At 48.0% G+C, this 26,553-nt stretch overlaps 1 protein-coding gene across 5 annotated transcripts in view; it reads right to left on the reverse strand.

Moving 5' to 3' along the window:
* CNNM1 (cyclin and CBS domain divalent metal cation transport mediator 1) overlaps positions 1-26,553 on the reverse strand; it is a 232,253-nt gene that overhangs the window by 138,700 nt on the left and 67,000 nt on the right. For all 5 annotated transcript variants that reach the window (XR_010244057.1, XM_063962275.1, XM_063962274.1 and 2 more), the window contains exon 3: positions 13,122-13,262. Coding sequence is in view for 4 of the 5 variants with exons in the window: in XM_063962275.1 (XP_063818345.1) it covers positions 13,122-13,262 (141 nt within the window). In the remaining variant the exon portion in view is untranslated. The remainder of the gene's footprint in view (positions 1-13,121; positions 13,263-26,553) is intronic.

Consider the following 26,553-nt stretch of genomic DNA (forward strand, 5'->3'; position numbering starts at 1 on the left):
CAGGAAAAGGGAGTCCAGCCTGCGCATAAGCCTATGCAATCACTATTCTAATCCATCTGGCCAAAGTTTGCTTATTCGCAGGCCAGCCACGTTTGTAAAAACCAAACAAGACAAAAAGGGAATCTGACCTCTTGATAGAGGCAGTCCTCTCCACATAGATTCGGAGAGCCCTTACCACATCCAAAGACCGCTCTTTGAAGGACAAATCAGACGAGATAAAGGCCAGAACCACAATCTCTTGGTTAAGGTGAAAAGGTGACACCACCTTAGGTAAATAACCTGGGCAAGTTCTTAGAACTGCCTGGTCACGATGAAATATCAGAAAGGGTGGATGACAGGACAAGGCGCCTAAGTCCGACACCCTTCTAGCAGAGGCAAAAGCCAGTAAAAACAAGACCTTGGCTGTAAGCCATTTAAGGTCCACCGACTAAAGAGGTTCAAATGGAGACTCTTGCAGGGCATTTAGGACAACAGACAGATCCCATGGAGCCACAGGAGGGACATAGGGAGGCTGAATCCGTAACACATCCTGAGTGAATGTATGAATGTCAGGTAAATACGCAATGTTTCCCTGAAACCAAACCGACAAGGCAGATAAATGAACCTTGAGGGAGGTCAGACGAAGGCCTAAATCCAGGCCGCGTTGCAGAAAAGCCAGAATTCTGGAAGTTCAGAATCTGTATGCATCATAATTTGTATCAGGACACCAGGTGAAGTAAGAATTCCAGACCCTGTAATAAATCCGGGCAGATGCCGGTTTGCTGGCTTTCAACATAGTTGGATGACCGCCTCAGAGAATCCTTTGGTTCTCAGGAGTGATGCTTCAAGATCCACGCCATCAAGCCAGTCTGGCCAAGTCCGGATAAAGACAAGGGCCCTGTAAGAGGAGGTCTGGGCGCTGAGGAAGTAGAAGGGGACGTTCTGTCGATAGACCCTGCAGGTCTGAGAAACAATGCCGTCTGGGCCACGCTGGAACGATTAGAAGTAGTATTTCTCCTTCTTGTTTTAACTTCCGCAGGACCATGGGCAGGAGTGACACTGGAGGGAACACGTAGGGCAGCTGAAAGTTCCACGGAATTGCTAGTGCATCCATGATCCCTGGTCCTTGAACCGAAGACCGGAACCTTGTGATTGTGTCGAGACACCATCAGGTCTACATCTGGTAGGCTCCACATGTCCACTAGGAGTTGAAAGACTTCCAGATGAAGACTCCACTCTCCGGCAAGCACGTCCTGGTGACTGAGGAGGTCCGCTTCCCAGTTTAGGATGTGTGGAATGAACACTGCCGATAATGCTGGCAGCTGGCGTTCCGCCCAACTAAGGATTTTTGACACTTCCATCATAGCTTCGAGTGCCGCCTTGATGGTTTATGTATGCCACCGTTGTGGCAATGTCTGACTGTACTTGAACAGGCCTGCTCTGTACCAGAGGCATGGCGAGAATCAATGCATTGAACACCGCCCGCAACTCCAGAATGTTTATTGGGAGGAGTGATTCCTCCTTGGTCCATCGACCCTGAAAAGAGTGTTGCTCCAACACCGCAACCGATCCCCTCAGACTAGCGTCTATTGTCAGTAGGACTCAGAAGGGACGACCCCTGCTCAATTGCTGGTCCTGTAGCCACCAGGTCAGTGACAAGTACTTGCATTGCCGGGTGTATCGACACTCTGGGACGAGAAAGGAAGCATGTTATCCTGTCCTGAAGCTTCAGGACTTTTTCTGGAGACAGAAACAGTCGCTGACTGTGTGTCCAGGAGTGCCCCCAGGTGCACCATGCTCTGAGCTGGGACCAGCGAGGATTTCATCCAACTGATGAGCCACCCGTGGGGTTGTAGGAAGCAGTGCCGTAACTAGACATTTTAGCGCTGTGTGCAAGAGACGGCATCGGCGCCCCCCCCCTCTTAAAGTAAACCGGCGGCAGTACGCGCCGCAGGCGCGAGCAAAAAATATAGGGGCGTGGCTTCTTGGGAAAGGGGTGTGGCCACAAAATAGTACCAATTCATAATGGTGCACAGTAGTCTCCATTATTCAAATTACGCCGCACAGTAGCGCCACTACACCAGGTAGAGCCCCTTTTTACACATTACGGCAGGCAGCGTCCCCTTTTTACACATTACGGCAGACAGCGTCCCCTTTGTGCATTGCTGTTTAGTGCCTGCCACCACTGCCGGTCCTACCGCTTACCCTGATGCCGGGTGCCCGAAGCTGCCAGCCGTAGCGCAGGAGAGCTTTGTTGAGCAGCGCAGCGATCTCTATCTATAGGAGCTGCTGGCAGCTCCGATCATCGTTGCGGGAATCAAGGAGACAGAGGCAGAGGTGTCTCCGTCTCCCTCAGGGGGTGTTTCTGACAGCACTGCAGCGGCGGTCAGTGGGAGACAGGAGGCAATGAGAGTGGGTGGCGGGCAGCGGCCGTGCGGTTGGTGCTGCCAGATGGTGCACCCACAGTGCAGTTGCGCTGTTTGCAATGCCCCTCTGGCACACACCAAGTTACGGCTCTGGTGCAGTGTCATAATCCCTGCAAATCATTTCAAAATATATTTAATGACCTGATGCCATTTTAAAAATAAATGTATTTTCATTTGGTGCAGAAATCTATCATTACAGTTTGGTGCAGCAATGTCTCATCAGTACGTCTGAAATTGAATGTAATAAAATAGCAGCAGGCTCCAATGCAGAACAGCCTCAGTCGCCCGCCCCAGCAGTCGGTGTCACAGCCAGGACTCCCATTACCCTCTCCCATGGCTACATCATCGATCATGGCTACCTACCTAGGGTCTTAGACCATTTAGACCATCGATGGCACATCCTTGGCCGTCACTACACCCAGCTCAGTCTGTGCAGACTCTCAGCACTGGAAGCGTTAACACTGTAAGTGACTAGAGGCAAATAAGGACTTTAGGAGCGCCGTGATTGGGCAGCGTGAGGGGGCGGGCACAGCGCTCTGTATTATTGGAGTGATTCCCCAGCCAGGTCTCGTGTTCTCCCCCCCCCCCCCCGTGTCTGTATGCGAGGTGCCGTGCAGCATGCTCGTAGTGACCCCGGTAATAGCCTCATCGCTGCTGGTGGGGAGGGCGTGCTGTGTTGAGTAGCGCAGCACTCTATCTATAGAGAGAGTGCAGCGCCGATCATCGTTGCGGGAATCAAGGAGGCAGAGGTGTCTCCGTCTCCCTCAGGGGGGGTTTCTGATAGCACCGCAGCGGCGGCCAGTGGGAGATAGGAGGCAATGAGAGTGGGTGGCGGGCAGCAGCCGTGCGGGTGGTGCTGCCAGATGGTGCGCCCACAGTGCAGTTGCGCTGTGTGCAATGCCCCTCTGGCACACACCTAGTTACGGCTCTGGTAGGAAGCTTACCATCAGTTGCAGATGACTGAAGAGGACATTGTGGCAGTTTGCCAGAATCAGCATGTCGTCCAGATATGGCAGGATTCTGACTCCCTGGCGACGGAGATGGACCGTCATTACAGGTATGACCTTGGTGAAGATCCAAGGAGCCGTAGCCTGTTCAAATGGCAGAGCCTGGAACGGATAGTGGAGGTCGCCAATAGCAGACCGCAGATACTGCTGATGCGATGTGGCAATAGGTATATGCAGGTACGCATCCTGTATATCCGGGGATACCATATAGTCTCCGGGTTCTATAGCCAGTACAATTGAGCGCAGTGTTTACATACAGAACTTGGACTCTTTCACAAACTTGTTCAGTGATGAAAGGTTGAGTAAAGGCCGGAAAGGCCCATTGGGGTTCGGAACTAGAAACAGGGTTGAGTAGAAACCTCTGCGGGACAGAGGTACCGGCACTACCACTCCTGTATTCAGGAGGGAACTCACAACCTTTTGCAGAGCTTGCGCCTTTAACGGATCCGAAGGGATAACCGTGGTGCAAAACTGGCGAGGGTGACGTCTCTTGAATGAGACTGCGTACCCGTGAGAGACAACTTCCCGCACCCATGCGTCTGAAGTGGTCTTTAACCAGACCTGGGTGAACTGCAGAAGTCGGCCTCCCACCCTGGGGTCCCCCGGGGGGAGGCCCGCTCCGTCATGCGGCAGGTTTGTCTTGTTTAGAAGCAGGCTGACGGGCCGCCCAGGGTTGTTAAGCCTTAGGCTTTGTGGTTTTGGGAGCACGAGATTGTCTCGGTATGCCTGACCTTTTGCTTTCCCTTGAGGCCAAAAGGGACGAAAAATGGTACCTTTTGCCTTATGTGCAGAAGGATTAGTATTTGGGAGAAAAGCAGTCTTAGCAGCTGCTAACTCAGACACAATTTTATTTACGTCTTCCTCAAACAAAATGTCCCCCTTAAAGGGGAGTACCTCCAAGTTCTTTTTGGAGTCCAGGTCCACCTTCCATGACCTCACAAAAAGAATATGGCGAGCCAGGACAGACGTAGTCGACGCCTTGGCTGCCAACACACCCGCCTCAGAGGACGGCTCCTGAATGTAATAGGTGACGGTGGTAATGTGAGACAGGTATTGTCTGGCATTTTCAGATATATCCTCGGGCAGCTCTTCCTCTAATGCCTGAATCCATGCTTCAATACCTTTTGCAGCTCAAGAGGCTGCAATAGTGGGTCTATGTACAGCACCTGTAAGGGAGTATAGAGAATTCAGGCATCCTTGCACACGCCTATCTGTCGGTTCCTTAGGTGAAGTGACAGTGGTGACAGGCAGAGTGGATGACACCACTCGGCGGGTGACATGAGAGTCCACCGGAGGTGAATTTCCCAACTTGTTACATAACTCTGCAGGGAGAGGATAGCGAGCCAAGGCCAGTTTAGACAGAGGGAATTTCTTCCCTGTATTAGACCAGGGTTCCTGCCTGATGTCCACCAAATGGTCAGAATGGGGTAATAGATTTTTAACCACCTTCTGCTGTTTAAACGGGTGTGGATCATTAGATCGACAGTGTCTAGGTCAACAATGTTTAGGTCGACCACTATAGGTCGACAGTCACCAAGTCGACAGAGTTTGAAGGCCGACAGGGTTTCTAGGTCGACATGTTCTAGGTCGACAGGTCAAAAGGCCAACATGAGTTTTTCATGTTTTTTTGGTGTCGTTTTCTCCGTACAGTGACCGGGAAGCCAAATTGTGCACGTGTCCCCTCGGGCAAGGTGCCTCGCTGCGCTCGGCACAGGTTACTATTCCCGATCGTAGTCCGCGTGGATCGTTAAGTATGAAAAAGTTTTTTTAAAAAAGAAAAAAATAAGAATTTACTTACCGATAATTCTATTTCTCGTAGTCCGTAGTGGATGCTGGGGACTCCGTAAGGACCATGGGGAATAGCGGCTCCGCAGGAGACAGGGCACAAAAGTAAAAGCTTTAGGATCAGGTGGTGTGCACTGGCTCCTCCCCCTATGACCCTCCTCCAAGCCTCAGTTAGGATACTGTGCCCGGACGAGCGTACACAATAAGGAAGGATTTTGAATCCCGGGTAAGACTCATACCAGCCACACCAATCACACTGTACAACCTGTGATCTGAACCCAGTTAACAGCATGATAACAGCGGAGCCTCTGAAAAGATGGCTCACAACAATAATAACCCGATTTTTGTAACAATAACTATGTACAAGTATTGCAGACAATCCGCACTTGGGATGGGCGCCCAGCATCCACTACGGACTACGAGAAATAGAATTATCGGTAAGTAAATTCTTATTTTCTCTGACGTCCTAAGTGGATGCTGGGGACTCCGTAAGGACCATGGGGATTATACCAAAGCTCCCAAACAGGCGGGAGAGTGCGGATGACTCTGCAGCACCGAATGAGAGAACTCCAGGTCCTCCTCAGCCAGGGTATCAAATTTGTAGAATTTTGCAAACGTGTTTGCCCCTGACCAAGTAGCAGCTCGGCAAAGTTGTAAAGCCGAGACCCCTCGGGCAGCCGCCCAAGATGAGCCCACCTTCCTTGTGGAATGGGCATTTACATATTTTGGCTGTGGCAGGCCTGCCACAGAATGTGCAAGCTGAATTGTACTACACATCCAACTAGCAATCGTCTGCTTAGAAGCAAGAGCACCCCGTTTGTTGGGTGCATACAGGATAACAGCAAGTCAGTTTTCCTGACTCCAGCCGTCCTGGAAACATATATTTTCAGGGCCCTGACAACATCTAGCAACCTGGAGTCCTCCAAGTCCCTAGTAGCCGCAGGTACCACAATAAGCTGGTTCAGGTGAAACGCTGACACCACCTTAGGGAGAAACTGGGGACGAGTCCGCAGCTCTGCCCTGTCCGAATGGACAATCAGATATGGGCTTTTGTGAGACAAAGCCGCCAATTCTGACACTCGCCTGGCCGAGGCCAGGGCCAACAGCATGGTCACTTTCCATGTGAGATATTTCAAATCCACAGATTTGAGCGGTTTAAACCAATGTGATTTGAGGAATCCCAGAACTACGTTGAGATCCCACAGTGCCACTGGAGGCACAAAAGGGGGTTGTATATGCAGTACTCCCTTGACAAACTTCTGGACTTCAGGAACTGAAGCCAATTCTTTCTGGAAGAAAATCGACAGGGCCGAAATTTGAACCTTAATGGACCCTAATTTGAGGCCCATAGACAGTCCTGTTTGCAGGAAATGCAGGAATCGACCGAGTTGAAATTCCTCCGTGGGGGCCTTCCTGGCCTCACACCATGCAACATATTTTCGCCAAATGCGGTGATAATATTGTGCGGTCACCTCCTTCCTGGCTCTGACCAGGGTAGGGATGACCTCTTCCGGAATGCCTTTTTCCCTTAGGATCCGGCGTTCAACCGCCATGCCGTCAAACGCAGCCGCGGTAAGTCTTGGAACAGACATGATCCTTGCTGAAGCAAGTCCCTTCTTAGTATCTCTTGAAGTTCCGGGTACCAAGTCCTTCTTGGCCAATCCGGAGCCACGAGTATAGTTCTTACTCCTCTCCGTCTTATAATTCTCAGTACCTTGGGTATGAGAGGCAGAGGAGGGAACACATACACCGACTGGTACACCCACGGTGTTACCAAAGCGTCCCAGCTATTGCCTGAGGGTCTCTTGACCTGGCGCAATACCTGTCCAGTTTTTTGTTCAGACGGGACGCCATCATGTCCACCTTTGGTCTTTCCCAACGGTTCACAATCATGTGGAAGACTTCCAGATGAAGTCCCCACTCTCCCGGGTGGAGGTCGTGCCTGCTGAGGAAGTCTGCTTCCCAGTTGTCCACTCCCGGAATGAACACCGCTGACAGTGTTATCACATGATTTTTCGCCCAGCGAAGAATCCTTGCTGCCATTGCCCTCCTGCTTCTTGTGCCGCCCTGTCTGTTTACGTGGGCGACTGCCGTGATGTTGTCCGACTGGATCAGCACCAGTTGACTTTGAAGCAGAGGTCTTCCTAGGCTCAGAGCATTGTAACTTGCCCTTAGCTCCAGTATATTTATGTGGAGAGAAGTCTCCAGACTTGACCACACTCCTTGGAAATTTCTTCCCTGTGTGACTGCTCCCCAGCCTCTCAGGCTGGCATCTGTGGTCACCAGGACCCAGTCCTGAATGCCGAATCTGCTGCCCTCTAGTAGATGAGCACTCTGCAGCCACCACAGAAGAGACACCCTTGTCCTTGGAGACAGGATTATCCGCTGATGCATCTGAAGATGCGATCCGGACCATTCGTCCAGCAGATCCCACTGAAAAATGATTGCGTGAAATCTGCCGAATGGAATCGCTTCGTAAGAAGCCACCATTTTTCCCAGGACTCTTGTGCATTGATGCACTGACACTTGGCCTGGTTCTAGGAGGTTCCTAACTAGCTCGGATAACTCCCTGGCTTTCTCCTCCGGGAGAAACACCTTTTTCTGGACTGTGTCCAGAATCATCCCTAGGAACAGCAGACGTGTCGTCGGAATCAGCTGCGATTTTGGAATATTTAGAATCCATCCGTGCTGTCGTAGAACTACTTGAGATAGTGCTACTCCGACCTCCAACTGTTCTCTGGACCTTGCCCTTATCAGGAGATCGTCCAAGTAAGGGATAATTAAGACGCCTTTTCTTTGAAGAAGAATCATCATTTCGGCCATTACCTTGGTAAAGACCCGTGGTGCCGTGGACAATCCAAACGGCAGCGTCTGAAACTGATAGTGACAGTTCTGTACCACGAACCTGAGGTACCCTTGGTGAGAAGGGCAATTTGGGACATGGAGGTAAGCATCCTTGATGTCCAGGGACACCATATAGTCCCCTTCTTCCTGGTTCGCTATCACTGCTCTGAGTGACTCCATCTTGATTTGAACCTTTGTATGCAAGTGTTCAAAGATTTCAGATTTAGAATAGATCTCACCGAGCCGTCTGGCTTCAGTACCACAAATAGTGTGGAATACTACCCCTTTCCTTGTTGTAGGAGGGGTACTTTGATTATCACCTGCTGGGAATACAGCTTGTGAATTGTTTCCAATACTGCCTCCCTGTCGGAGGGAGACGTTGGTACAGCAGACTTCAGGAACCTGCGAGGGGGAGACGTCTCGAATTTCCAATCTGTACCCCTGGGATACTACTTGTAGGATCCAGGGGTCCACTTGCGAGTGAGCCCACTGCGCGCTGAAACTCTTGAGACGACCCCCCACCGCCTTTGAGTCCGCTTGTACGGCCCCAGCGTCATGCTGAGGACTTGGCAGAAGCGGTGGAGGGCTTCTGTTCCTGGGAAGGGGCTGCCTGCTGCAGTCTTCTTCCCTTTCCTCTACCCCTGGGCAGATATGACTGGCCTTTTGCCCACTTGCCCTTATGGGGACGAAAGGACTGAGGCTGAAAGACGGTGTCTTTTTCTTTATACGGCAATACTTCCATGTGCCGTTTGGAATCTGCATCACCTGACCACTGTCGTGTCCATAAACATCTTCTGGCAGACATGGACATCGCACTTACTCTTGATGCCAGAGTGCAAATATCCCTCTGTGCATCTCTCATATATAGTAATGCATCCTTTAAATGCTCTATAGTCAATAAAATACTGTCCCTGTCAAGGGTATCAATATTTTCAGTCAGGGAATCCGACCAAGCCACCCCAGCGCTGCACATCCAGGCTGAGGCGATCGCTGGTCGCAGTATAACACCAGTATGTGTGTATATACTTTTTAGGATATTTTCCAGCCTCCTATTAGCTGGCTCCTTGAGGGCGGCCGTATCTGGAGACGGTAACGCCACTTGTTTTGATAAGCGTGTGAGCGCCTTATCCACCCTAGGGGGTGTTTCCCAACGCGCCCTAACTTCTGGCGGAAAAGGGTATAACGCCAATAATTTTCTATCGGGGGAAACCCACGCATCATCACACACTTCATTTAATTTATCTGATTCAGGAAAAACTACAGGTAGTTTTTTCACACCCCACATAATACCCTTTTTTGTGGTACTTGTAGTATCAGAAATATGTAACACCTCCTTCATTGCCCTTAACATGTAACGTGTGGCCCTAATGGAAAATACGTTTGTTTCTTCACCGTCGACACTGGAGTCAGTGTCCGTGTCTGTGTCGACCGACTGAGGTAATGGGCGTTTTAAAGCCCCTGACGGTGTTTGAGACGCCTGGACAGGTACTAATTGGTTTGCCGGCCGTCTCATGTCGTCAACCGACCTTGCAGCGTGTTGACATTATCACGTAATTCCCTAAATAAGCCATCCATTCCGGTGTCGACTCCCTAGAGAGTGACATCACCATTACAGGCAATTGCTCCGCCTCCTCACCAACATCGTCCTCATACATGTCGACACACACGTACCGACACACAGCACACACACAGGGAATGCTCTGATAGAGGACAGGACCCCACTAGCCCTTTGGGGAGACAGAGGGAGAGTTTGCCAGCACACACCAAAACGCTATAATTTTACAGGGACAACCTTATATAAGTGTTTTCCCTTATAGCATCTTAATATGTAATAATATCGCCACAAAAATGCCCCCCCTCTCTGTTTTAACCCTGTTTCTGTAGTGCAGTGCAGGGGAGAGCCTGGGAGCCTTCCCACCAGCAGTTCTGTGAGGGAAAATGGCGCTGTGTGCTGAGGAGAATAGGCCCCGCCCCCTTTTCGGCGGGCTTCTTCTCCCGTTTTTCTGACAACCTGGCAGGGGTTAAATACATCCATATAGCCCCAGAGGCTATATGTGATGTATATTTAGCCAGCATAGGTACTTTCATTGCTGCCCAGGGCGCCCCCCCCAGCGCCCTGCACCCTCAGTGACCGTTGGTGTGAAGTGTGCTGAGAGCAATGGCGCACAGCTGCAGTGCTGTGCGCTACCTTAAGAAGACTGGGAAGTCTTCAGCCGCCGATTTCTGGACCTCTTCTCTCTACAGCATCTGCAAGGGGGTCGGCGGCGCGGCTCCGGTGACCCATCCAGGCTGTACCTGTGATCGTCCCTCTGGAGCTAGTGTCCAGTAGCCTAAGAAGCCAATCCATCCTGCACGCAGGTGAGTTCACTTCTTCTCCCCTAAGTCCCTCGTTGCAGTGAGCCTGTTGCCAGCAGGACTCACTGAAAATAAAAAACCTAATAAAACTTTTACTCTAAGCAGCTCTTTAGGAGAGCCACCTAGATTGCACCCTTCTCGGCCGGGCACAAAAACCTAACTGAGGCTTGGAGGAGGGTCATAGGGGGAGGAGCCAGTGCACACCACCTGATCCTAAAGCTTTTACTTTTGTGCCCTGTCTCCTGCGGAGCCGCTATTCCCCATGGTCCTTACGGAGTCCCCAGCATCCACTTAGGACGTCAGAGAAATATATATGAAAAACTCATGTCGACCTTTTGACCTGTCGACCTAGAACATGTCGACCTAGAAACCATGTCGACCTTGAAAACATGTCGACCTATAGTGGTCGACCTAAACATTGTCGACCTAGGCACTGTCGATCTTCAGACCGGATCCCCATTTAAACATATCAGTTTTCTTAGCCACAGTAGTGGAATCCTCATCATCAGTGATTTGTAGGATTTGCTTAATAGCAACCACTAGGTCAGGGACATCAAATTGCAATGGAGAATCCTCGTCAGAAACACCTAATTTAGTGTCTGACTTTACCCTCTTACCTCCTCCCCGTAGCAGCCACGCGAACCAGGAGAGCATCTGCGACCGTGTACCTAAAGCCGGAGCGTCTCCGCCGCAAGTAACCGGGGAAGAGGCTGCGGGAGTATGCAGCGCAGTTTGGGAGGTGATGGAGCCTCAGCATAGAATGTCACACTGACATATCAGCGCTGCGGCCCTTGAAGTCTTCTTAGAAAGCTTTTCAGGGCTGCCCGCTGCAGCCCCCCTGTTTAGTGACTTGCCGCTGCAGGGACCAATTCGAAACTGAGCTCCAGTCAGGGTAATTTTAACAGCAGTGTAGGCCCCTGGGCAAAGCAATACCCATTCTCCAGCGGTAGTGGTTGGTGGGTGCCTTCAGCGTCAACTTTGATGTCCCATGAGCGGTAGGGGGCATTCTCTCTTCCATTCAGCATGTAGGACCTGGAGCAGTAATTTCTGCTAATTACTCCTTTACTGCACAGATGGAGGGAGATGAGGCGGGAGGGAGAACACTAAACTGTAGAAGGGGGCATTGGGCTGAATGAAGGGGTGATTAGTGGAGTGGGCTTAATATTCATAGTTTTCTGGTGGGAGGGCAGCTTGCTTGACTGCAGATATCTCCAGTTCCTGGCAAAAGATTTCTTAGCTTTCAAAGGTATAGAGAATCCCACCTTTAAGGAGGTACTGGGGAACTAGGGATCAGAATTGAGGAGCCAGAGCAATCCACTGACAAAAATATAAAACTGCATGCCAGTCATGTGGAGCTGGAGCAGGGACCAGCTGCTGGAAGGCTGATATCTCTGGTTCTGGGCATAGTATGGACAAGCTACCAATGTCCACTGAAAGGGGAGAGTCCCAGCTTTTGGAGTATACCATCAGAAAAACTCTAAGTCAGACAGAAACTTAGAAATCCTCCTGGGAAGAGCAATTAACATGCTTGGGTGGGGACCACTGCTTTGAAGTCAGATATTCTGGTTCTCCAGAGCCAATTTTCATAAATCTGGTACCCCTGGAAAAAGGGGCCCTCAGCTATCAAACTAGGGCTCTTATACTACTGGTGCCCTTGGGCAAAAGCCCATATGAAAAGACGGCCCTGGCTCCAGTGCCTGGAGGTGGGGTTTATAGAGGAGGCCCCAATAGATCCTGGGACAGCCTAAAGCTTTAGCCTGTTGGTGCCTCTGGATCAAGATCAACTCTACACCCGATGTTTCCTGTGGAACACAATGTACCCTGCTGCAGAAAGACAGTAGTAATAAAACCCCTCCACCTTTACTGTTACCAGGCCTGGAGGTGTGTGTTAAGTGCAGACCACTGTGTAGGGGAGGCTGTGTCTGATTGTGTGAGCCATGTTTCTGTTATAGCCAGCAGGATGAAGTTGTTAGATATGAAGAGGTCATGAACGGATGTTAATTTGTTACAGAGCGTGCATTCCGTAAGGCACATTTTAGTGATTTGGAGGGTGATTGTAGACATGTAATGTTTATGAGGTTAGCTGGATTTCTATATTGCTGTGAATCAGATGAACGTGCGTGGGGCAAGTGGTTGGGTCCCAGATTTGGTGAAATGTCACCAGCTAATAGAAGCAAGAGAGAAATAAATATAGTTGTAGGAGGTTTGTGAATGTTTTTTATGGTGACAGGTTGTGGATGATATTGAGAAAGTACAAAGATAAGTAAAAAGCTCAGTTTTGTTAAAGCTCCTCATGTCCAGCAAGGTTGTGGAGTTGGTAAGGTTCAATTCAATTCGAGTTCAATTCCTCGACTTCACAGCCCTAGGCCATGATGTCATGAAGTCCAAGTTTGGTGGCCATGCGGGATGCCAGCCGAACTTGGCGGGTTTTTAGAGGGGCAATCATGTACAAGGCTAAACCATGACTTGTACATGATAGCCCCTTTAAAAAAAGTTTCAGTTCGGCCGACATCCCTCATGTCCGCCGAACACATCCTGCACCTAATGTCAACTGCACTCTGTATTTTATTTTAGGTCACCTAATTGTATCGTAAACTATAGTTTTAGCTTCTCACTTTCATGAATTGCGATTAAAATTTAATAACTATAAAAGTATACTGGGCATTAATGTTATAGCCGCACGTTTTTCATGTCTGATGGTGAAATGTCCCCAAACTGTACAAACCTGTTGCCATAAACCGATGTGTTGCCAGCAGAAGCTGAGGGGAAATCTTTACCTTCATCTCACTATCTGACAGTTTGAATAAGGAGAAGTCATGTTGTTTCCGCTCACGGTGAGGGATTCTTTCCTTCTTTTTATTATCGGCTGTTAAGAAATAAAAGGAAAAATTATCTATGTAGAAACCCAAGAGAATCTATAATTCCTCTAAAACTTGGATGCACAAACAAAGATGACCAGAACCAGGGACCAATTAGCTTTTGACACACTGAAAGGTGTATTTGCTGATTTCTTGAAGAGTTGTGGTTCTCCAGACAAAGGTTTCATTTGATGCAATGCTAGAAAAGCCAGCAAACATACAATAGCAGGCTAGGGATTACTTGTATGTTTTTTGCCGTATATATGTGTAGTAAATGCAGAACACAAGAGCGATCCATTAATATCCAGCCATCTGTCCCTGGCCTGTGCTTTTTGCTTGAAGAGCACTATTAGAAAACGCTAGTCTGGACAAGCTCCAAGTCTGCACACAAGATACGGTATACTGCTTATAAAAGAGTTAAGAAACAGTAAAATTTTAAGCAAAGAATATCAATAGTTGTAAATGACCACTGTTCCATCTTTAGTTCTCACAAGTTATGAAGAATTTTCCCCAAAATGCTTTGTAAAAGAGGAATCTCTATAGTCTTGTTAAAACCTTTTTCTCAAAATACACTGGGGATGGGTGTTAAGAGGACACAGAGACCATGGGATACAGAGGTGCAGTCAGGAGTTTGGACACTTTAAGAAAATTTCAAACGGTTGGGTTGCATTTTAAGAACATCCGTATACCACAATATTTTTGGCAGTCTGGTGTTGCAAGAATCACATCAACCTGCAAGGCCAGATTAAGGGTTACATGGGCTTAGGGCTAAGAAAAATCAAGCACTAGTGTGAGAAGCTGAGGAGGTGTGGCTAGAGTTGTGTTGTTGTGGCCAGTGCCATGTGAGCATGTACACTAGTGTTTCTCAATCCTGGGTCACATTTTCCAGGTCTCCAAGCAGGGGCACAGGTGTATGACCAACTATCACATTTAACAGATCCTCAGGTGACCTGAAACACATGGTCTGTTTGGGGTCCTGAGGACCAAGTTTGAGAACCACTGATATACACCCTTACACTATCGGTGCTGGAGTAATGAAAGTGAAGTGGTCACATGAGGCTCCTCTATAACTTGTTCTAACTTCATGATATATGAACAGGAAGGATAAGGGGATTTTTGTTCTTACCTGTAAAATCCTTTTTTTCTGAGTCCATGGGGGACACTGGAAACCATGGGTATAGTGGAACTGTAGGAGTCCTAGCCACCAAAAAGTTAATTTCTTTTGGAGAGCAGCAACGGCTACTCCTCCCCTATACTCCACCCCCAGCCATGGAAACCCAGTTAAACTTAACAAGCCCAAGGACCGGGATTCGGAGGAGAGGAGAAAGACTGGCACAAACACAGTCAGGCACACCGGCTACCACGGAATTGAGTGCCGGAACGTGAAACCCAGCCAGCCAGTCAGCCAGAGGCATGACTCCCCAGGAGTTCCAGTTGCAGTATCCATATGGACTCAGAAAAAAGGATATTACAGAAAAGAACAAAATTCCCCTTTTTACTTTTGGGACACAGGGATGTTCCAAAGCAGTCCCCTTAAAGGAGGGAAGGCTCCTGTGCTGCACTTGGGACCCAACACCCAAAACCCACATCGCCTAAGGCAAATGTGTCAAAGGTGTAGAATTTGATGAAAGTGTAGGCAGAGGGGTTCCTGTCTATAGACAGTTAAAAGATAGACAGTCATTAGTTAGACACTATATGGTCGAGGGTCAAAAGTCAGACAGGGTCAAAAGTCAGGCAGTCAAAAGTCAGACATTCAAAAGACCAACAAGGTAAAAAAAACCCAGACGGGGTCAAAAGTCAGACAGGGTCATAAGTCAGACACAAAAAAATTTATTTATTTTTTTCTGTGTTTTTTTTTACAACTTTTGCCTCATTTACTATCCATGTCACAAACTATTACCTTTTAGTAAAGTTGCTAGTTTATGGGCAACAATCAGCAGATCTGCAGACCGTTTCTAGTAAATTGATGAGTCTTTCAAGATTGGCAGATCTGTTTAATTGAAAATGATCTGCAAATCACAGAAAAATATCTGTAATGAATGGGCAAGATGGATTGGGGGAACAATATATCTGGAGAAAAAAATCACAGAATCTATGAAACAATAAATTGTGATTGCTGATGTATGGGCCCCTTAAGTCACAGCCAGCTGGCCAAGGTCTGTTTAGAGGCCGGCAAGCCATGCCTGTTGAAGTCATAAAGGCTGAATAAGGAATCAGACTTGCGAATATCCTTAGTACAATCAACATAATTACAGAGAGCCCAGCCTACATCTACTGTGAATAGAGGCCGATGCGTCTGGAACCTGAAGAGTAGAATCCACAGTTTCCTGGCTGATATCAAAATGGGAAACCACTTTTGGAAAGAAGACGGGTACAGATAGGGTGCTCTGAACAGTTATTGGTTGCAGCGGTCATATGGAAACAAACTCATCAGTGGGTGGACAAATCCAGAGTTAGCTGACGGCGTTGATAGCATTATGGCAGTGCCCATGCAGTGCCGGCCTCAGGAGAAACGCCAACACACAGATACTTTTCTGTCACTTTAGAAAGGCTGGCTAATGAAGACATGCCAGACAATGATCTAGAAGTGCCTGGAGGGATAAGGTGGTCTGAGAACCCGCAGTGTGACAGATTATGATTTATCAATGGCAATGTGACCTGCTAGGGTTTCTGGTTATCATTATACTGTCATGATTATGGGCCTATTTTTATGTGGACGCCTGGGACTGTAGTCCCATCTGCCACATAGTTATTCTGGCCTTGTCAATACTAGAGATGAGCGGGTTCGGTTTCTCTGAATCCGAACCCGCACGAACTTCATGTTTTTTTTCACGGGTCCGAGCGACTCGGATCTTCCCGCCTTGCTCGGTTAACCCGAGCGCGCCCGAACGTCATCATGACGCTGTCGGATTCTCGCGAGACTCGGATTCTATATAAGGAGCCGCGCGTCGCCGCCATTTTCACACGTGCATTGAGATTGATAGGGAGAGGACGTGGCTGGCGTCCTCTCCATTTAGATTAGGAGAGAGAGAGAGAGATTGACCTGAGGCTGATACTGTAGAAGAGAGTGCAGAGTTTAGTGACTGACCACCAGCAGTGCAGTTGTTTTATTTAATATATCCGTTCTCTGCCTGAAAAAAACGGTACACACAGTGACTCAGTCACATACCATATCTGTGTGCACTGCTCAGCCCAGTGTGCTGCATGCCTGCATCATCTATGTATATATTATATATCTGACTGTGCTCAGCTCACACAGCTTATAATTGTGGGGGAGACTGGGGAGCACTGCAGTGCCAGTTATAGGTTATAGCAGGAGCCAGGAGTACAAGACAGTCACATACCATATCTGTGTGCACTGCTCAGCCCAGTGTGCTGCATCATCTATGTATATATTATATATCTGACTGTGCTCAGCTCACACAGCTTATAATTGTGGGGGAGACTGGGGAGCACTGCAGTGCCAGTTATAGGTTATAGCAGGAGCCAGGAGTACATATTATATTAAAATTAAACAGTGCACACTTTTGCTGCACGAGTGCCACTGCCAGTGTGACTGACCAGTGACCTGACCACACTGACCACCAGTATAGTTAGTAGTATACTATATTGTGATTGCCTGAAAAAGTTAAACACTCGTCGTGTGACTTCACTTGTGTGGTGTTTTTTTTTTAATTCTATAAAAAACTCATTCTGCTGACAGACAGTGTCCAGCAGGTCCGTCATTATATAATATATATACCTGTCCGGCTGCAGTAGTGATATATATATATTTTTTATATCATTATTTATCATCCAGTCGCAGCAGACACAGTACGGTAGTTCACGGCTGTAGCTACCTCTGTGTCGGCACTCGGCAGTCCATCCATAATTGTATACCACCTACCCGTGGTTTTTTTTTCTTTCTTCTTTATACATACATACTACGACATCTCTTTATCAACCAGTCTATATTAGCAGCAGACACAGTACAGTACGGTAGTTCACGGCTGTGGCTACCTCTGTGTCGGCACTCGGCAGTCCGTCCATAATTGTATACCACCTAACCGTGGTTTTTTTTTTCTTTCTTCTTCATACATACATACTACGACATCTCTTTATCAACCAGTCTATATTAGCAGCAGATACAGTACAGTACGGTAGTTCACGGCTGTGGCTACCTCTGTGTCGGCACTCGGCAGTCCGTCCATAATTGTATACCACCTAACCGTGTTTTTATTTTCTTTCTTCTTTATACATACATACTACGACATCTCTTTATCAACCAGTCTATATTAGCAGCAGACACAGTACAGTACGGTAGTTCACGGCTGTGGCTACCTCTGTGTCGGCACTCGGCAGTCCGTCCATAATTGTATACCACCTACCCGTGGTTTTTTTTTCTTTCTTCTTTATACATACATACTACTACATCTCTTTATCAACCAGTCTATATTAGCAGCAGACACAGTACAGTACGGTAGTTCACGGCTGTGGCTACCTCTGTGTCGGCACTCGGCAGTCCGTCCATAATTGTATACCACCTAACCGTGGTTTTTTTTTCTTTCTTCTTTATACATACATACTACGACATCTCTTTATCAACCAGTCTATATTAGCAGCAGACACAGTACAGTACGGTAGTTCACGGCTGTGGCTACCTCTGTGTCGGCACTCGGCAGTCCGTCCATAATTGTATACCACCTAACCGTGGTTTTTTTTTCTTTCTTCTTCATACATACATACATACTACGACATCTCTTTATCAACCAGTCTATATTAGCAGCAGACACAGTACAGTACGGTAGTTCACGGCTGTGGCTACCTCTGTGTCGGCACTCGGCAGTCCGTCCATAATTGTATACTAGTATCCATCCATCTCCATTGTTTACCTGAGGTGCCTTTTAGTTGTGCCTATTAAAATATGGAGAACAAAAATGTTGAGGTTCCAAAATTAGGGAAAGATCAAGATCCACTTCCACCTCGTGCTGAAGCTGCTGCCACTAGTCATGGCCGAGACGATGAAATGCCAGCAACGTCGTCTGCCAAGGCCGATGCCCAATGTCATAGTACAGAGCATGTCAAATCCAAAACACCAAATATCAGTAAAAAAAGGACTCCAAAACCTAAAATAAAATTGTCGGAGGAGAAGCGTAAACTTGCCAATATGCCATTTACCACACGGAGTGGCAAGGAACGGCTGAGGCCCTGGCCTATGTTCATGGCTAGTGGTTCAGCTTCACATGAGGATGGAAGCACTCAGCCTCTCGCTAGAAAAATGAAAAGACTCAAGCTGGCAAAAGCACAGCAAAGAACTGTGCATTCTTCGAAATCCCAAATCCACAAGGAGAGTCCAATTGTGTCGGTTGCGATGCCTGACCTTCCCAACACTGGACGTGAAGAGCATGCGCCTTCCACCATTTGCACGCCCCCTGCAAGTGCTGGAAGGAGCACCCGCAGTCCAGTTCCTGATAGTCAGATTGAAGATGTCAGTGTTGAAGTACACCAGGATGAGGAGGATATGGGTGTTGCTGGCGCTGGGGAGGAAATTGACCAGGAGGATTCTGATGGTGAGGTGGTTTGTTTAAGTCAGGCACCCGGGAAGACACCTGTTGTCGGTGGGAGGAATATGGCCGTTGACATGCCAGGTGAAAATACCAAAAAAATCAGCTCTTCGGTGTGGAGGTATTTCAACAGAAATGCGGACAACAGGTGTCAAGCCGTGTGTTCCCTTTGTCAAGCTGTAATAAGTAGGGGTAAGGACGTTAACCACCTCGGAACATCCTCCCTTATACGTCACCTGCAGCGCATTCATAATAAGACAGTGACAAGTTCAAAAACTTTGGGTGACAGCGGAAGCAGTCCACTGACCAGTAAATCCCTTCCTCTTGTAACCAAGCTCACGCAAACCACCCCACCAACTCCCTCAGTGTCAATTTCCTCCTTCCCCAGGAATGCCAATAGTCCTGCAGGCCATGTCACTGGCAATTCTGACGATTCCTCTCCTGCCTGGGATTCCTCCGATGCATCCTTGCGTGTAACGCCTACTGCTGCTGGCGCTGCTGTTGTTGCTGCTGGGAGTCGATGGTCATCCCAGAGGGGAAGTCGTAAGACCACTTTTACTACTTCCACCAAGCAATTGACTGTCCAACAGTCCTTTGCGAGGAAGATGAAATATCACAGCAGTCATCCTACTGCAAAGCGGATAACTGAGGCCTTGGCATCCTGGGTGGTGAGAACCGTGGTTCCGGTATCCATCATTACTGCAGAGCCAACTAGAGACTTGTTGGAGGTACTGTGTCCCCGGTACCAAATACCATCTAGGTTCCATTTCTCTAGGCAGGCGATACCGAAAATTTACACAGACCTCAGAAAAAGAGTCACCAGTGTCCTAAAAAATGCAGCTGTACCCAATGTCCACTTAACCACGGACATGTGGACAAGTGGAGCAGGGCAGGGTCAGGACTATATGACTGTGACAGCCCACTGGGTAGATGTATGGACTCCCGCCGCAAGAACAGCAGCGGCGGCACCAGTAGCAGCATCTCGCAAATGCCAACTCTTTCCTAGGCAGGCTACGCTTTGTATCACCGGTTTCCAGAATACGCACACAGCTGAAAACCTCTTACGGCAACTGAGGAAGATCATCGCGGAATGGCTTAACCCAATTGGACTCTCCTGTGGATTTGTGGCATCGGACAACGCCAGCAATATTGTGTGTGCATTAAATATGGGCAAATTCCAGCACGTCCCATGTTTTGCACATACCTTGAATTTGGTGGTGCAGAATTATTTAAAAAACGACAGGGGCGTGCAAGAGATGCTGTCGGTGGCCAGAAAAATTGCGGGACACTTTCGGCGTACAGGCACCACGTACAGAAGACTGGAGCACCACCAAAAACTACTGAACCTGCCCTGCCATCATCTGAAGCAAGAAGTGGTAACAAGGTGGAATTCAACCCTCTATATGCTTCAGAGGTTGGAGGAGCAGCAAAAGGCCATTCAAGCCTATACAATTGAGCACGATATAGGAGGTGGAATGCACCTGTCTCAAGCGCAGTGGAGAATGATTTCAACGTTGTGCAAGGTTCTGATGCCCTTTGAACTTGCCACACGTGAAGTCAGTTCAGACACTGCCAGCCTGAGTCAGGTCATTCCCCTCATCAGGCTTTTGCAGAAGAAGCTGGAGACATTGAAGGAGGAGCTAACACGGAGCGATTCCGCTAGGCATGTGGGACTTGTGGATGGAGCCCTTAATTCGCTTAACAAGGATTCACGGGTGGTCAATCTGTTGAAATCAGAGCACTACATTTTGGCCACCGTGCTCGATCCTAGATTTAAAGCCTACCTTGGATCTCTCTTTCCGGCAGACACAAGTCTGCTGGGGTTGAAAGACCTGCTGGTGAGAAAATTGTCAAGTCAAGCGGAACGCGACCTGTCAACATCTCCTCCTTCACATTCTCCCGCAACTGGGGGTGCGAGGAAAAGGCTCAGAATTCCGAGCCCACCCGCTGGCGGTGATGCAGGGCAGTCTGGAGCGACTGCTGATGCTGACATCTGGTCCGGACTGAAGGACCTGACAACGATTACGGACATGTCGTCTACTGTCACTGCATATGATTCTCTCACCATTGAAAGAATGGTGGAGGATTATATGAGTGACCGCATCCAAGTAGGCACGTCACACAGTCCATACTTATACTGGCAGGAAAAAGAGGCAATTTGGAGGCCATTGCACAAACTGGCTTTATTCTACCTAAGTTGCCCTCCCACAAGTGTGTACTCCGAAAGAGTGTTTAGTGCCGCCGCTCACCTTGTCAGCAATCGGCGTACGAGGTTACATCCAGAAAATGTGGAGAAGATGATGTTCATTAAAATGAATTATAATCAATTCCTCCGCGGAGACATTGACCAGCAGCAATTGCCTCCACAAAGTACACAGGGAGCTGAGATGGTGGATTCCAGTGGGGACGAATTGATAATCTGTGAGGAGGGGGATGTACACGGTGATATATCGGAGGGTGATGATGAGGTGGACATCTTGCCTCTGTAGAGCCAGTTTGTGCAAGGAGAGATTAATTGCTTCTTTTTTGGGGGGGGGTCCAATCCAACCCGTCATATCAGTCACAGTCGTGTGGCAGACCCTGTCACTGAAATGATGGGTTGGTTAAAGTGTGCATGTCCTGTTTTGTTTATACAACATAAGGGTGGGTGGGTGGGAGGGCCCAAGGACAATTCCATCTTGCACCTCTTTTTTCTTTTATTTTTCTTTGCGTCATGTGCTGTTTGGGGAGGGTTTTTTGGAAGGGACATCCTGCGTGACACTGCAGTGCCACTCCTAAATGGGCCCGGTGTTTGTGTCGGCCACTAGGGTCGCTAATCTTACTCACACAGTCAGCTACCTCATTGCGCCTCTTTTTTTCTTTGCGTCATGTGCTGATTGGGGAGGGTTTTTTGGAAGGGACATCCTGCGTGACACTGCAGTGCCACTCCTAAATGGGCCCGGTGTTTGTGTCGGCCACTAGGGTCGCTAATCTTACTCACACAGTCAGCTACCTCATTGCGCCTCTTTTTTTCTTTGCGTCATGTGCTGATTGGGGAGGGTTTTTTGGAAGGGACATCCTGCGTGACACTGCAGTGCCACTCCTAAATGGGCCCGGTGTTTGTGTCGGCCACTAGGGTCGCTAATCTTACTCACACAGTCAGCTACCTCATTGCGCCTCTTTTTTTCTTTGCGTCATGTGCTGATTGGGGAGGGTTTTTTGGAAGGGACATCCTGCGTGACACTGCAGTGCCACTCCTAAATGGGCCCGGTGTTTGTGTCGGCCACTAGGGTCGCTTATCTTACTCACACAGTCAGCTACCTCATTGCGCCTCTTTTTTTCTTTGCGTCATGTGCTGATTGGGGAGGGTTTTTTGGAAGGGACATCCTGCGTGACACTGCAGTGCCACTCCTAGATGGGCCAGGTGTTTATGTCGGCCACTAGTGTCGCTTAGCTTAGTCATCCAGCGACCTTGGCGCAAATTTTAGGACTAAAAATAATATTGTGAGGTGTGAGGTATTCAGAATAGACTGAAAATGAGTGGAAATTATGGTTTTTGAGGTTAATAATAATATGGGATCAAAATGACCCCCAAATTCTATGATTTAAGCTGTTTTTTAGTGTTTTTTTTAAAAAAACACCCGAATCCAAAACACACCCGAATCCGACAAAAAAAATTCGGTGAGGTTTTGCCAAAACGCGGTCGAACCCAAAACACGGCCGCGGAACCGAACCCAAAACCCGAAAAATTTCAGGCGCTCATCTCTAGTCAATACCCTTTACCTATTTTAGAACACTTGGAAGCATTGTTATTGGAGGAAATATTTAAATTAGCTGATATTTCCAAGGAACACAGCAACTATTAGAAATGCCTACTGATCCCTTGTCTTTAAGCAGTAATACTTCACATGTTGCTACATTGCTAACCCCACTTACTGAACTGAAGAAATACATCTGGATGAGTGAGCATGCTCTGGGGTGTATGGTATGCCAGCTGAAACTATTCCTCCTAATTTTCCAACCCTGATATGGAGATTGATGGCAAGACTGCGCTGGCAAATCAGCTGTGTCACCTGCAGGCATACATGGCAGATGCCCTCTGTCTTACACACTCAGCCAAGTGTGTCCACCCCAAACTGTCTAATAGGTACTTTAGCGTAACATTTTGATCTGTTTGGCAGATCTATACTCTGTTAGAGGAAAACCCTCCAAAGAGGGGAGTCAAATTGACAGGATAATCCCCCCAAACCCAGCACTGTATAGGACAAACAAGCACCTGTCTTTCTAGCAGCACCTATAGTGAGTAGCAGTTTTAGTACATAGCCTCTCACTTGATCCCATACTGGAGGCGCTAGAGTAAGAATGGTATGTAAGGCCCAATGACGGTATAGTGCACACTCTAAAGCTGCTTCCATTCTTCTGACGATAGAGGAGTTTAGTAACAGTTTAGTAACAGACACTTAGGGCGGTATTCAAATGATATATCACGCCCAATCTCCTTTGTAAAGTGATCCCCATTATTGCGCGTATTGCGTCCATAGTAATCAGGTTTAGCTGCGGTATGGGTTGGGCGCCCTTGCTACCCCAGGGGGTAGCAAGCTGAAATGATTATACCACGCGCGTCAGCAGAAACACAACGGGTGTGGAAAGGGGTGAAAAGAATTGAATACCGCCATCTGAAATGATTTATTTAAAATGAATGTTGCACTAGGCAACACTATAAAATAACAGCGGACTCTGTGGGCACTTGAGAAAACTGATGGGGTTGGGGACATACAGTAGAGGGGAAAGAGGTTAGGCTTTGTATTAGATTTTTCTGAAGATGCTTTAACTTCTCTCTGTACCTCTACACCCAACGTTCCAGTGTCCCCCAATAAGATGTGTGAGAAATAGGGGTCTATTTACTAATCCTTGGATAGAGATAAAGTGGATAGAGATAAAGTGCCAGCTAATCAGCTCCTAACTGCCATGTCACAGGATGGCTTGACAAATGACAGTTAACAGCTGGTTGGCTGGTACTTTATCTCCGTCCAAGGCTTAGTAAACAGACCCCATAATTTTGTAAGTAAAGTTCATTTACAAGATTCAGATACCTTTCTGGATTAATGACAATGGATTAAAACAATTAATTTGTCTTCTACACCCAAAGGAGTGTGTTGCGGCTGAGCGAATGGAGTGATGTAACTAAATTCTACCATGGGAAAGGCTTGCACCAAAATAGTTATCACCCGAATCAGCAGATGTTCACCGCTGCACAATTGCAAAAGACCACAGAGGAAGAGCAAACCTATGCTTCAATGCTCTTAGTGTGCTAATATTTTAATCTGCTTGATTTGTTGGGTTCACGGCTTAATCTAAATCTATATTTAGTAAAAATACGTCAATTTGTATCCATTTGAGATGAGCTTAAGCCACACAAAACACTCAGCAGACATTTAATACATTAGGATAAAAACACAGGTTTGTTGCATCTTCTTTGGTGCAATGATTTCTGACCACAGGATACATTTTCTAAAATGTCTTCTAATATTAGCACTGAGGTCTTTGGTTTGATTCCCACCACAGCCCAACTGTGTGAAGCCTGCAAATTCTTCCTGCACCTGCATTGGCCTTCTCCAGGCACCCCAGCCTCCCCCCACACACTAGAAATATAGTGGAAGGCTGGAACGTGCTACTAAATATAAATAAATATAATCCGATGTAATTAATAATAGGATTTTAATTACCTACCGGTAAATCCTTTTCTTGTAGTCCGTAGAGGATGCTGGGGTCCATTTAGTACCATGGGGTATAGACGGGTCCTTTGGGAGCCATTGGCACTTTAAGAGTTTAATAGTGTGGGCTGGCTCCTCCCTCTATGCCCCTCCTACCAGACTCAGTCTAGAAACTGTGCCCGAGGAGACGGACATACATTGAGAGAAGGAAATACACAGATAGTGGTGAGATTTACACTAGCTCACACATAACAAAAACGGAAAGCCAAGCTAACCAACTTGGAACAATTCAGCAACGGCTGAAACAACAATACTGAACCAAGTAAAAATGCAGGAATACAAAGCACTGGGCGGGTGCCCAACATCCTCTAAGGACTACGAGAAAAGGATTTACCGGTAGGTAAATAAAATCCTATTTTTTCTTCTGTCCTAGAGGATGCTGGGGTCAATTTAGTACCATGGGGATGTACCAAAGCTCCCAGTACCGGAGGGAGAGTGCTGAGGGTCCTGCAGAACAGATTGACTAAACTTTAGGTCCTCAGAGGCCAAAGTATCGAACTTGTAGAACTTAGCAATCGTGTTCGACCCAGACCAAGTAGCTGCTCAGCAAAGCTGTAAAGCCGAGATTCCCCCGGGCAGCCGCCCAGGAAGAACCCACTTTACGAGTAGAGTGGACCATAACAGATTTTGGACACGGCAAGCCTGCCGTCGAATAAGCATGCTGGATAGTAAACCTAATCCAGCGAGAAATCGTCTCCTTAGAAGCAGGACACCTAACCTTGTTGGGATCATAAAGGACAAATAAAGAGTCCGACTTAAATTTTCAAAGCCCTCACCATATCCAAGGACTTTGAGGTAATTGAGGAGTCAGTAGCCACTGGCACCACAGGCACTGGCACCACTGACACACGTCTAGCACATGCCAATGCCAACAGTGTGGCCGCCTTCCAAGTAAGAAACTTGACGTCCACCTCCTGCAAAGGTTCGAACCAATCTGATTGCAGGCACTGCAGCACCACATTAAGATCCCAAGGTGCCGTAGGAGGCACAAAGGGTGGTTGGATGTGCAGAACCCCTTTCAAGAATGTCTGAACCTCAGGGAGGGCAGCCAATTGTTTCTGGAAGAATAATGGATAAAGCCAAAATCTGGACCTTTATGGAGCCCAAGCGTAGCCCCACATACACACCTGCTTGCAGAAAGAGGAGAATCCGTCCCAGTTGAAACTCCACCGTTGGAAACTTCTTGGATTCACACCAAGACACATACTTTTTCCAAATCCGATGGTATTGTTTAGCCGTAACCCCCTTCCTAGCTTGTATCAGCGTAGGAATTACCTTTTTCGGAATACTCTTCCGAGCTAAGATCTGGCGCTCAACCTCCATGCTGTCAAACGTAGCCGAGGTAAGTCTTGATAGGCGAACGGCCCCTGCTGCAGAAGGTCCTCGCGAAGAGGAAGAGGCCTCTGATCCTCCAGCAGTAATTTCAGAAGATCCGCGTACCAAGCCCTCCTTGGCCAGTCTGGAGCAATGAGGATCGCCTAAACTCTTGTTCTTTTTATTAGTTTGATAATCCTTGGGATGAGTGGAAGTGGAGGGAACACATACACTGACTGGTACACCCACGGACTTACCAGTGCGTCCACCGCCACTGCCTGTGGGTCTCTCGACCTGGAACAGTACCTGCGAAGCTTCTTGTTGAGGCGAGAGGCCATCATGTCTACCTGAGGTACGCCCCATCGGCTTGTCACCTCTGCAAACACCTCTGGGTGGATACCCCATTCTCCTGGATGGAGATCGTGTCTGCTGAGGAAGTCCGCTTCCCAGTTGTCCACTCCCGGAATGAAGATTGATGATAGCGCCACTGCATGCTTTTCTGCCCAGAGGAGGATTCTTGTTACCTTTGACATTGCCGCTCTGCTCTTCGTTCCGCCCTGTCGGTCTATGTAGGACACTGCTGTTACATTGTCCGACTGAACCTGAATGGCCTGATCTTGCAGAAGATGTGGCGCTTGTAGAAGGCCGTTGTATATGGCCCTTAGTTCCAGAATGTTTATCAGAAGGAT

This window comes from Pseudophryne corroboree, chromosome 3, assembly GCF_028390025.1.
Source record: "Pseudophryne corroboree isolate aPseCor3 chromosome 3, aPseCor3.hap2, whole genome shotgun sequence".
NCBI lineage: Eukaryota > Metazoa > Chordata > Amphibia > Anura > Myobatrachidae > Pseudophryne > Pseudophryne corroboree.